At 37.9% G+C, this 12713-nt stretch overlaps 1 protein-coding gene across 1 annotated transcript in view; it reads right to left on the bottom strand.

Moving 5' to 3' along the window:
* Positions 1 to 9465, bottom strand: part of MBD2 (methyl-CpG binding domain protein 2) — a 90889-nt gene extending 81424 nt beyond the window's left edge. The window contains 4 exon segments of the mRNA XM_031945947.1: positions 8882 to 9171; positions 9173 to 9203; positions 9205 to 9282; positions 9284 to 9465. Coding sequence (XP_031801807.1) covers positions 8882 to 9171; positions 9173 to 9203; positions 9205 to 9282; positions 9284 to 9429 — 545 coding nt within the window. The 5' untranslated portion in view covers positions 9430 to 9465.
* Positions 9466 to 12713: the final 3248 nt, after the last annotated feature.

Below are 12713 nucleotides of genomic sequence, written 5' to 3'. Positions count from 1 at the left end.
AGCAAGCAGTGCAATTATCTAGGATAAGACCTGACAAGATATATACATTTTATACAAATGCACAAATTAATGTATGCTGTGAAACCATCCCAGAGTGGCAAATTTTATTGGCCAGAGCTCCAAATTTTACACACGAGTCTCCATTAAAAATAACTCGGCTTATTACATAATTGGCAATGGATTTTTGGAAAAAAAGGTTTCTAAGGTTTCTCTTAAAGGACCAACCATCTTTATAAATGCATCCAAATATAACATTTGTGCTGTATACTCTCATAACTTAACTATAAAGAGAGTAGTAAGAACTCCTTTTCAGTAGAATGAATTGTATGCAATCATGGTAGCTCTTACTAATTATCCAGGAGATATAAATATAATATCTGATTCAGCTTATTCAGTAGGTGTGGTATAAAGAATTGCCATAGCACCAAAAAGTCTGTAGATTCTAATATATATAAGCTCTTTATGGAATTTCAAAAGCAAGTGAGAACATGTCCAAGCAAGATTTATATCTTGCATGTCCACTCTCATAGTGGACTTCCAGATCCTATTTTTTATAAAAATTCAAAGGCAGATTGCCTTCTAATCATGTTAACCAATACTCCTGTATTTCAGGCAGCCTAAGAATCTCATTCTAAATATCATCAGGGTGCTCAAGCTTTATGTTTGTAATTTGGATAACAAAAGAAGAAGCTAAGAGCATAGTAAAAATAAAAGCCTGTACAGCTTGCTTTCCTTTCCACACTCCTACACTTCCTCCAGGGAAGAACCCTGGTGGTTTGAGACCCAATGAAATTTGGCAAATGGATGTGACCCATTATAAATCTTTTCCTGTCTTTTATCCTTGTTGTAGTAGACACCTTTTCAGGATTTACTTTTGCAATTGCACAGCAAAAGAGACAACCTGAGTAGTCACTGAATTCCTTATACAAGCTTTTGCAATTATGGGTGTGCCACAAGCAATAAAAACAGATAATAGACCTACATAAACTTCTAAACATTTTGCACACTTTTGTGCACAGTATCAGATTTTACACATCAATGGCATACCTTTTAATCCTCAAGGACAACATTGAGGATGAGAAGAACAGACATTAAGATGCTCCTCCAAAAACAAAAGAAAGGGGGAGCCACATGTAACCCTAGAGAACTTTTAAATTTAGTTCTTTATACCATTTTTTTTTTTTTATTTTTGATAAAGATGCACTGGCTTCAGCAGATAGGTTTTATAAACCATTGGAAGGGCAGTGTCCAGTGCAAGCAGCTCCACTATCTTTAGATAATCATCAGATGATGTGGAGAGATCCAGAAAGTGGTGAATGGAAGGGACCAGATAGGTTAACTGTTTTGGGAGAGAGGGTTTGCTTGTATCTCTACAGATGGAGAAGGAATCAGATGGGTGCCAACAAGCCATATTCGCCTTGTCCATTGAAGAGAGACAGAAAAGACCCTTGAAGCAAAGAAGACCCAAGAAACATCAGGTGGTTCCATCACTGACTGTGCCCACCACTGAAAGAGCATGGCAGTTATGGCAATTGACTCATGAACATCAAAAATTGTCAATGAGACTGCTGCAGGACTTCAAAATTTGCAGGGATCATTGGATTCCCTTACACCTGAAGTAATGGACAATAGACTGGTTTTGAACTATCTCTTGGCTGCTGAAAGAGGTATATGTGTGATTGCTATCTACATATCTTCCTTCTAGGACTTATGGATATGTATATTTCCTCATGCTGATCCATGTTGTTACGTCACTACTAACCTGTGTTATATTACTATGTGCTTGAGTAATACCTCCCATGCTGGTGGATTTATGTATACCTATTTCAAGTAAGACCCTTCAGCCCAAAGGAAACCTGCTAACAATATCTGGTTTGACTCCCCATTTCCCTTGGGTGCCCAACTCATTCTTACCCTACATATCTAACCAATATCTTATCATTTTTACCTGAACATCTTTCATATTTATTCTCTAGTTCCAGCTCCCATCACCTTTTCCCTAGGTTACTATAATAGTTTCCTAATTGGTTTCCCAGTCTCAAGTCTCTTTCCAGCTGCCAATGTAAATTTTCTAAAGCTTGGGTTTGACTATGTCATTCCCCTACAAAATGAACTCTAGTGATTCCTAATGCCTCTAATATCGATTCTTTTTTTAAAAATTGTAAAAATTTTTCACAACTTACTTTGCAGACAATGTACATTCCTCCCCTCTCCATACTCTCTAGTCCAGTCAAACTGGCTTCCTGTTGTTCTTCATATACAATGGTTCACACCTCATATCTCTGTGCATTTGCATTGGCAGTCCTCTAAGCCTGGAACACCCTCCTTAATTCTACTTCTTGGAATACTTTAGTTTTCTTCAAAGTTTAAGTGTCACTTTCCTGATGCTACCAGTTGTTAGTGCCTTCTCCATCAAAACTACCTTGTATCTACTTTGTATATATTTATATATCTACATGTTTACTCCCCCATTAGAATGTAATATCCTTAAGGATAGATGGTCTAGATTGGAGATGTCAAATTCCCTACTTGTTTCCTGAATCAGATTAAAATATAACTTGGGAATATTAACAAAATTAAAATGCAATAGAATATATATATGTCAATGTGTGGTTTTTCTAAGTTAATATGCAATCATAGGGATCCTTACTTAGGGTTCATTGGGGCCTTTTTCTGTTTGAATTTGACAACACTAGCCTATGTCATCTTAGAAGTGAGGTTATCTGATGAAAGAGAATAGGGGTTAAGATGGAGTAGGAGAAAAAAGAGAAAAGAACATATGAAATAGCTCCTATGGGCAGTGTGTGGATAAACAATGTTCAAATAAATTTTCAGCAACAATTTAGATTCACTTAATGGAAGACAGTATAAATTTATGTTCTAAATCAAGTGTGATTTTATGATTGTTTCTTAGAGTAGAAATTGTCTTTTTTGTTTCCAGAATCATAATTAAGGATGTTTTTTGGAAGCAAGATAGATAACATGCATATCTTTCATGTACCTGAAAAACACTGCATATAATTCTCAAGTTACAAAAATGAAATTGGAGATGGTCCAGAGGAGAACCATACATGAAAATTTGAATGAAATAATGAAGTGAAACGAGCAAAGCCAAGAGAAGGGAAAGAGTTTGTAACTTTAAATGTAACAAAAATAATCTGATTTAATTTTTAAAATTACTGCTCTGTATTCAATCTGGTGATAATTCTCTATGAACTTAACTGCTTTGGTCTTCGAACAGTTCACCATCAGAATCATACTCAAAGCCTTTTAATAGCTCAGTAGAGCCTCTTAAGATTTGTATTCCATTAGCACAATCTCTAATTTAGTGGAGCTATTTTAGTGGATACAGATCATACCTAAACTTAAAACAAACCGATGTTACATCATCTTTTGACTTTAAATTTTATTTAACACCATCTCTAAAGCTATTGCCCTCTTTTCTATGCTAGGATATTACCAAATTTATAGTTAATGCTCCTTGACTCAATTCCTGTATGACCTCTTCAATACCTACTGAAATTATTCTTTCCCAAGGTTACTCTGGAGTTCAATTCAATGAACTTTTTTTTTCAATCTTCAATCTCATTGACTATTCTGCAACATTCTGACACTGCTGATTCACCTTCTCTCTCATTACTCCTCTCCTTCAGTTTCTACGTCATTCTCTACAAGTTCTCCTACTTCTAAGATAGTCCCTTTCCTTTGGAAACTCATCATACTCCTCCCCAATTCTTAAATATAGATGTTCTCTACATTTTTGTCTTTAATCTTCTCTCTTGTCCCCTTTTTCCTTAGCTGACTTGACTATTCCTTGAATCTTCAATTATGACATCTATCTAAACGATTTGTCATCTCTATCCCTTGAGCTTCTGTATTTCCAAATGTCTGCTGACATCTCCAATTTGATGTTATACAAGCACCTCAAACTCAGTATTGGCCTCTCAACAATTTGGCCTTCCCTCTCTTTTATGCCTGTAATGGCACCAGAATCCTCCAAGATACTAAGAGGCTTGAAACTTCCAATTTAATTTTAATTCAATTAGTTGCCTTTACAATCTTTGTGTACCCAGTGCTCAGCAGTGCCAGGTTTAGAGTAAATGCTTAACAGATACTGACACACACTTGTTCTCTATTTTCAACTCCCACTGCTACTGCCCTAATTCATTTGTCATCTCTCTTCTGGACTACAGTAATACTCTTCTCACTGCTTTTCTTCTCACCAATACAACCTTCATATTGCAGAATAATTTTCTTCATGCTCCATTCATATAATTTGATCAAATCAGTCAATCAAATAATCAAATTTCTAATTATAATAATTCACATGTATATAACAATTTAAGCTTTGTAAGGTGTTTTCTTTCTAGTATTATCATTTTAGACATGAAAAAACAGATTCTAAGCAGTCAAGTAAAGACACAGCTAATAAGGGTCTTGACTAATATTTGAATCTAGGCCTATCGATCCAAGAAAAATACACATTTCTTTCCTTAAAACTCATCAGCAATTCACATTTGTCTACCAAAGTATATTAAACTGTTCAGTCCAATAATGATGGCTGGATGGAGCAGTCTTTTTTCACAGCACTCCCTTTCATATACTTTATATTTTAGCCAAACCAGATGACTCATTATCACCATTCTTGTCCTGGCCTCTCCTATATCAGAACCTTTCCTCACATTCTCCTCCCCACCCCCACATAGACAGACACTATGCCTAGAATCTATTCTTTCTTTTCCCTACAGTTCTACTCATTTAAAATCTTTCCTTCCTTCAAGGTTTAAATCAGGCAAGAGTTCCTCCATGAAATACTCCTCAGTGCCTCTTCCCCCATATAAAAGAAGTCAAACTTCCTCAAATTTATTATTTTATATTGTCTGGCTCTTTGTATTTTATTATATTCATTCAGTCTTATGTTGTAACAATTCATATATGACTATAAAATAAATGGCAGGGTCTTATGTCTCACTTTATTTTCTGCCTTATGACATAAAAGACAAAATGTTGAATTGAAAATTATACACACTATATTCTCAACAACAGTCAAATTGGTTCAATATCTTCAGAGGATTATAATTGACAGATCTAAACCAGCAACTTTAGTCTTCCTGTTACTGGGAGAAACCACTGTACATTTTTTTTAAGTAGACAGATGGCATTAAAAGATGTCTTAGATATATCTTTCAATGATATGCAGAATTTAAAGACCATAGTAAGGAAGATCAGCTAGAAAGCTATTACATCAATTAAGGTATGAAATAATAAAGTCTTAGGCTAGAGTAGTGCACTTAACACAGTACCTGGCACATAGCAGGTACTTAATAAATGCTTGTTGGCTATCAGTAGGAATGGAAAGCAATAAAAATGTATTGTCACTGTCTTCAAATGACATCCCTTTAAAAAAATAGAACTTGAATATATCATAGTGGTTAATGTGCTATCAATAATCTTCTATTACTTAACTGGCAACCAAAGGCATGGTTCCTACTGAAACCTAGCAGTATCAGGAAACAGTTCAAATTGTTCCACAATTGAAAGCTGTCATAAATAGACTATTTTTAGTTCAATTAATAAGTGTCAGTCACACCCTTTTAACAGACACTGATCTGTTAACAACAACAACAAAAAAAATCAACCTCCCTTAGGGCTGGCTACATCAGAGTTTAACATCTGCATGAACAATAGATGCAGGTGTTTAGATTACCACTCAGAATTAACTCTTCATAAAACACATACCCTATTCCTTTCCATGGATTAAATTACCTAGTTTTCTATGCAATTTCATTAGTAATGGGGGAGTAGAGAAAGGGTAAAGCTAAGATAGAAAATAAGTGTGGAGGAAGGAAGAACTAATATTGATTTGGAGATGTAATGGGCATCTGTACTAACAAATCAGACTAAAGTTAATGCTTATAAAGGCTTTTCTCTTTCACAGCTAAGGTTAATAATCATTCAAAAAAAAAGTTGCCATAAAATGTAGCTAGTATAGAAAATCTATAATATCATAAATTTGCTGTACACACAATACATTATATATAATTATATGTGTGTATGCACATGTACACACATATATATATATATATGTGGGCCTGTGTGTGTCTGAATGTATGTAATTTTGCCTCAAAATTTAATAAAATTAAATCATGTGTTTGCACCATATTTAATACATTATAGGTAGCCAGTAATACTTTGTTGCTTCCTAAACTAAATGCCTTGTAGTAAAAATCAAAGAGCAGGAACACAAAGATCAATCAGTATCATAAGAAATAATTTTATTTTAAAAGCAGTGTTTTTAATGAGTAAACAGAAACTAGAATACCTTTACCTTTAGCCATCACATAACAATTTTGAAAAGCAATCAAATTATTATTTTATGATTCCCATCATTTTTTATTTCAATTTTGTACAAAATAGTGCAAGATGACTAAAAGTTTTGTCAGATTTTTGAAAGATATCTATAATTAGTCATTTAAATAACTCTAACTTACTTTATACTGAAAAAAATAAAGATTTCATAACCAAAAGGAGGTGGAATGAAATATCCCATTCTAAAAGCAAATAAAATCTATCTCTGAAGAACTGTAAACCATAAAGTCTGAAGCCAAAGATTTTCTAATGAGGACACTTGCTAATTGAATAGTTTTCTAAGAGAGTTCAATCCTGGGCATTGGTATTTTTGACAAATTTAAGAGTTTTCTCAACATCTACAAAATACAATTCACAATTTGCGATGTGTAGATGTGTACCATCTAGAGAAAAAGATGCTCAGAACAATCTGAAGTAGAAGGCTAGCATTTGGATTCTTATGAACAAGAACAACAATTAAAATTGGCCCTCAATAGAATTTCACTAGATTGAATTTAAGAGGTAAGAAGTACTTAATAACATTAAAGAAATTCAAGTAAATTTTTATTGAAAGTATACACTCTTCCAAAAGATATATTTAAGTTTGTTATTGGGAAAATAAAACGACCTGTTAAAAACAGCATCACATGCTTGTTTTAAAAGTTTTTCATTGTATCTTTTTGTTGTTTCAAGACCAATGAACTTAGGTCAGATGAGTGAATCTTATCTATCACTATATTTCGTCCTAATCAAATCCATAAATTAAGGTAACCTGCTGAAATTCTGACCTTTTCTGTGTTTCCATATGCAAATGATCCATTTGACTGGATTATATGTAAAGAGAAATGAATCAACAATTACAAACTATGATGAAATAGTACTTTATATTTAAAAATGTTGAACCACCAGTCAGCAAATTTAAATTAGCAATCATATCCTTATGCGGATTTTAAAAATTCTTTACTCCTGTCTCAGTCTTATCAAAAATTGACACAAAAGAAATCCATCTTCAAAAAATATCAATTAAGTGGATGTCAAAAACAGAAGAAAAAATCATAAAATTCAACTTCTTCATGAAATGAGCAAGCTTCAAGATTTTAATTTTGCATATAGTCATTCTCTGAGAGAGAAAAAATTATATTCTATTAAAATAGGACACTAAAAAATCATTAAATACATTATATTTTTGTTGTTCCATTTATTGAAAACACTGTGGAAAAACAATAGAATTATCTATTGTGAAATAGATGCACTGACATCATAAAACATAATAGCTTTGTTGCCTAGGCTTATTATGTCATCAAACTTAACATGCATGTAGCCACAACATAACTAATAGAGTACTAAGAAAGTTATTTTTTTTTTAAGCGGAATTCTTTTAAACTTGGAATTCTTTAGCTTGGAACAAAAAGAAATAAGAAGAGAATTATGGTTAAGTGGTGTGAAAAAATTAAGAAAAGGACTCAGATTGGCTATTCTCCATTTTTATCAGAGGACAGAAGGGAGGAAAACTTCTTAATCATGAATTCCTGAAAAAAATGCTGAATTCCTGAAAAAAAAAAAATGCCAAGAAAAACTAAGTAATCTTTTCTGGATACATGGATAATTAATTACCCGTGTGTTCACAAATGTTTAAAATAATTAATTCACTGTTAGTGATCTAAATGAATTTTTTTTCCTTTTAATGAGAACAATAAAGAAGAAATCACCTTCAAACTACTAGCTAGAAGGCTGTTTTTAGACAGCTAATAGCCCAAAGGATTCTAGAAAGGTTTTCTACTCCTTACCCATGCTGTGAAGATTATGTTGCTCCTCTGAACCACTAGAACTTTGTTACTAGTTATTTAAATTTCAAAGACGGTCCTATTCTACATTAAAGAATGAGAAAGAAACACTAAGCATTCTACACTAGTTACTCTGTGAAAGTTCCCTGAATGTAACAAATACTAAACACTTGTTACTATATGTATACATATATACATACATATGTGTGTCTTTACACACACCTAGTATTTCCACATGGGTATGATTACTCCTGTGATTAATCTGTGGCTGACTGGGACGGTAGCCAATAGTGACTTGGTTTTACAATTCTAGTGAATAGCACCTTCTTTTAACCCTTCAGTAGCCTAACTGGACGATCACAGTATCTAACTCCTTTCCCTTCAAACCAATCCTCTGGTCTCTAACTCCACAAGCCTCCACACCCACACCCACCCCAAGCATTCAAAACTCTTCAACCTTTTATCTTTGCTCTTCCCTAAGCCCCCGATTTTAAGCAAAAGTCCCAGCAGAGCACTCTAGGAGCCAAGCCTCGGTCCCCATCCCCAAATCCACAGCTGTCACATCCTTCCCACTACCTTTGGCCCCTAGCCCTGACCCTTGACCTAGGGCCCCTGTTCCTGGTGCTCGCCCGTGCCCCTGTCCTTGGTCCTCTGGCTCCATCCCACCACCTTCCATCATCCCAAACACTCTCCCCCCAATACGATCCCCCCCTCCCCCCCGCAGAGGTCCCCCGCCCCCGGGGCGGTACCTGAAGTAGTAGACATCGCTCTTGCCGGCACTGAGCCCAGATTTTCGGATCACTTCCTCCTTCTTCCATCCGGGGGGGAGGGCCGGGCAGTCCATCCTCTTCCCGCTCTCCGGGGCCCGGGGTCCCCTGGGCCCCGGCCCCGCGCTCCCAGACGGGGAAGGGACCGGCTCCCGCCGGGGGGCGCCGCCGCCACTGCTGCTGCCGCCGCAGCCGCCGCTGCCGCCGCCGCCGCCGCTCGGGGGACGGCCGCGGCCCCGGCCCCGTCCCCGACCCCGTCCCCGGCCACGGCCCCCGACCCCGGCCACCGCCACAGACGCCGCCGACGGCCGGCGCCCCGGCCCGCCTGCTTCCACCGCCCCCGGCCGCGGCCGGCGCCGCCGCCGCCCCGAGCGACTTCCCTGCACGCCGCTCACCGGGGACGGGGCGAGCGCGCTGCCCTGACCCCCCTGCTCTATGGCGGAGCCGCCGCCAGCGCCGCTGCCGCCCGCTGCGCTCTCCCCCTCCTCCTGCTCCGGGCAGCAGCGGCCTCCCCCCGGGTGCGCGCGCATCCAGCCCCCTCCCCAGCCGGCGCTGCGCTTCTTCCGTAACCGAGCCCTTGGAATCCCGGAGACCCGCCCCGCCCGCGGCGCGGCGCGCGGGGGACGCGCGCGAGCATCATAGAGCGGGCGCGCACCAGAGAGGCCCTCCCGCCCGGGGCGTGGCCTCGGCCAACGCCTCTCAGGTCCTCCAAGCACCCTGTACTGCCATATTGTCCCCGCCCCCTAGAAGCTCCTCCCATACGCTCCCTCCCTCTCACCCCCACACTACCCACCCCTGGGCGCGCTCCCGATTCCGAGGTGGAGGAGGGGCGGGAACCGTTTATGGGGCAAGTTCAGAGGCCCTGGAGCAGCAGTGGACGTTTTTAGGATTTTATCAGTGTCTCTTCATCTGCTTTTTCAGTTTACTCCCAGTGAATAAGAGAATGACAAGAGTTTACAACTTTTAAAAAATCAAGTTGGCAAGTTCAGGATGATTATCCCTTCTCCTGAAAGCTTTCTGTTCACATTTAAGATCTCAAAGCACTTTAAAAGAGCTGGACTTAAGTGGAAGAAGCACTGAAGAGGAATGGCCGGGTCATAGATTTAGAAGGTCAAAATTGGAAGGGATCTTAGTAGTCATCTAAATCAACTTTCTCATTTTACAGATAGGAAAACTGAGTCCATAGGCAAAGGAAGTAACTTTTCATAGGGAACTGGTTTTAAATAGTAGGGTAAGGATTTGAACCTAAATCTTGAATTCAGTGCTTCCCCCCCACCCCCCACAGTCTACTGGTTCTAGAGTTGTGCTGAGAAAAGGTCTACTAATAGCATATTTGTATTTAATGAATATATTTTAATTTTGAGTAATTTAATGAATGAATGAAAATACCTAAGTGTTTACTCTGAACCAGTTCTAAGAACTAGAGATTCAAAAATAAAAAACAAGATAGTCTTTGCCCTCAAATCACTTACATTTTAATAAGGAAGAAAACAAATATAGGAGATTGTGGAGTTTTGACAATTACTGACTTTTCTTCTCCAGGAAAGGTAGTGTGAGTTCAATTATTGTTCTCAAAGCTAGAAAGTTGGAGGAGGGGAAAGGAAGCGTACACATGTGATATCATGGAAAGAAGATGGCCAGAAATCATCTCACTATGGTCCTGAGTTTTGTTGAATGCATCAGGAGCTAAGGGTCCTGCAAAGCATTGCCCCATGCCTTTTTTTGTGGGGAGGGGGTACTTCCAACAAGCAGGTGAGATAGGAAAATAATTAGTATTTACATATCACCTACTATGACTATCAGGTGTGGATAATGGGTTCACAGAGGACTAGAAACTCTGCTGTGAGGGATTGCTGAAGCCTTTTCTGGGTGGCTAATCCACCTTTGGTGTCCACCTAAACCATACATTAACCTGTGCCTCCAAGGAGTTGTAGCATGTATAATGGCCACACCCAGTAAAACTGTCTGGGCGGACTGGCTTAACCAGGTTAGGGTAATCAACAGGCTTCAAACTTGTCTATGAATTCAGGGGATGTCTACCCCAAACATGTAAAGATCTCCCCAGAGTAGAATGAGAGGTAGAATGAGGTTATGAGAACAATTTGTTCCAACAACAATGAAGAGAGTTTAAACAAGCTCTGTAGAACTCTTAGAGCTTGGTTAGACATTCCAGCCTGAGCTATAGCTAGTCATTCTAACTTTTGTCTTCCCCCCTGGACTTCTCTGGAATAAAGCTGACAATATTGTGCAACTCTGCCTCCCTTAAATCTAATTCACCCATGAGGCAAGACATTATCCAGTAATGTCATTGACACTTTTCAAAAATTCAAATTTTCTTATTCCCATTTTACAGATGAGAAAACTGAGATAGGAGATTAAATGATTTGCCCAGTTTTATATGATCAGTAAATTAAAGAGCTGAATGGAACCTTGATATTTTCCTTGAAATGGGACTATCCCATGGAACTGCTTCCTGCTTCTGGCCAACCGCATGTATGACTCAGAAGTTGGATCCTTTAGAGATAACAAGCTACTGGCTGCTTCCAGACATCTGTGACTCAGTGCTGAACTACTTGAATTTGAGATGATAAAGTATGCCCCTTACTTACCACTGGACAGTTTTGAGTAGAGAGTTTATTTAATTCAATTGCATTTTATTTTGAATTTTCTATAGAAATGTGCTATGGGAAATATTTTAAAATTCAGAATAATCAATTCAGTTCAATCAACTGTCTATTATTCATGAGTAAACTAGTCTTTCAAACAGAAATACTAATATATTCACATATGATTATTCACCTTTCTCTCCTCCTGACCCTAATCCACACTTGCTTTTTTCCCAAATTTATCAGCAGACTGGAACTTGGGAATGTGGCGTATCATCAGTGAGGGAGGAGTCTCCTGGTGAACATAGATAAAAAAAAAGTCAGCACAACTCATTTGTGTCAAGAGTTGACTATGCATACAATATCATACATATGTAATAAAGAATGTTTTCTTAGCCAGAATATTAGTGTAGGTGGAGGACTGGGGACCAGTTTATTGTTTATTTTTAAATCACTCAATTAAGAAGTAATTTAAATTACACTCTGTGGTTTTATAGGATCATAGATTTAGACATGGAAGGGACTTTAGAAATCATGTAATATAGACCACCTGTGTAATTTCCCAAAGATTAAACCTGTGGCAAATGACAAAATCAAAAGATCAGTGCTCATAATTAAGAGGTATGTTAACTAACAGTTTACTAAATCAGCAATATCCAAAATATTATCTTCAAAATGAACTTTCAAGATGAAATTCAAGAACCTAGGATTACCTCAATTTTGAAATCAACAAAGGAGAAGCTTTGCCAGCTCCACCAAACTAAAGTTTTGAGTAGAGAGGCCCAAGGGTTTTGTCTATTATTTATGAATCAACCTGCCTAGTTATAGAATAATTGTCACCACATTTGCCATAGGTTGGCAAATTCTTTAGCACTAACAATTCATCAAGAGAGTCTACTGATGCATAAAGGGATTGTGATATATGTTGCTGGAAGGCAGATCCACACCAACACAATTCTGAATCTTGGAAGTATGGAAGTATAAATTTCAAAGAATTTAAGGTCAACTAACATTTAAATCAAACTTCACATTCTGAAAATGAAGCTTTAGCAAGATATAGTTTTACTGTATTATCTTCTCTAGATAGATATAACCAGTGCTTGAGGTAAAGAAAAGAAATCCTGTTTATTGCCTCTTCCCAATACTATCAGCATCAGTAAACCTCTGTAACTCCCAAATCTTGGCAAACTCTCCAGTAGTCAGTTATT

This window comes from Sarcophilus harrisii, chromosome 1 (genome assembly GCF_902635505.1).
Source record: "Sarcophilus harrisii chromosome 1, mSarHar1.11, whole genome shotgun sequence".
In the NCBI taxonomy this organism is placed as follows: domain Eukaryota; kingdom Metazoa; phylum Chordata; class Mammalia; order Dasyuromorphia; family Dasyuridae; genus Sarcophilus; species Sarcophilus harrisii.
Note: the sequence above shows the minus strand (reverse complement) of the source record. Positions and strands in the feature narration are given on the sequence as shown.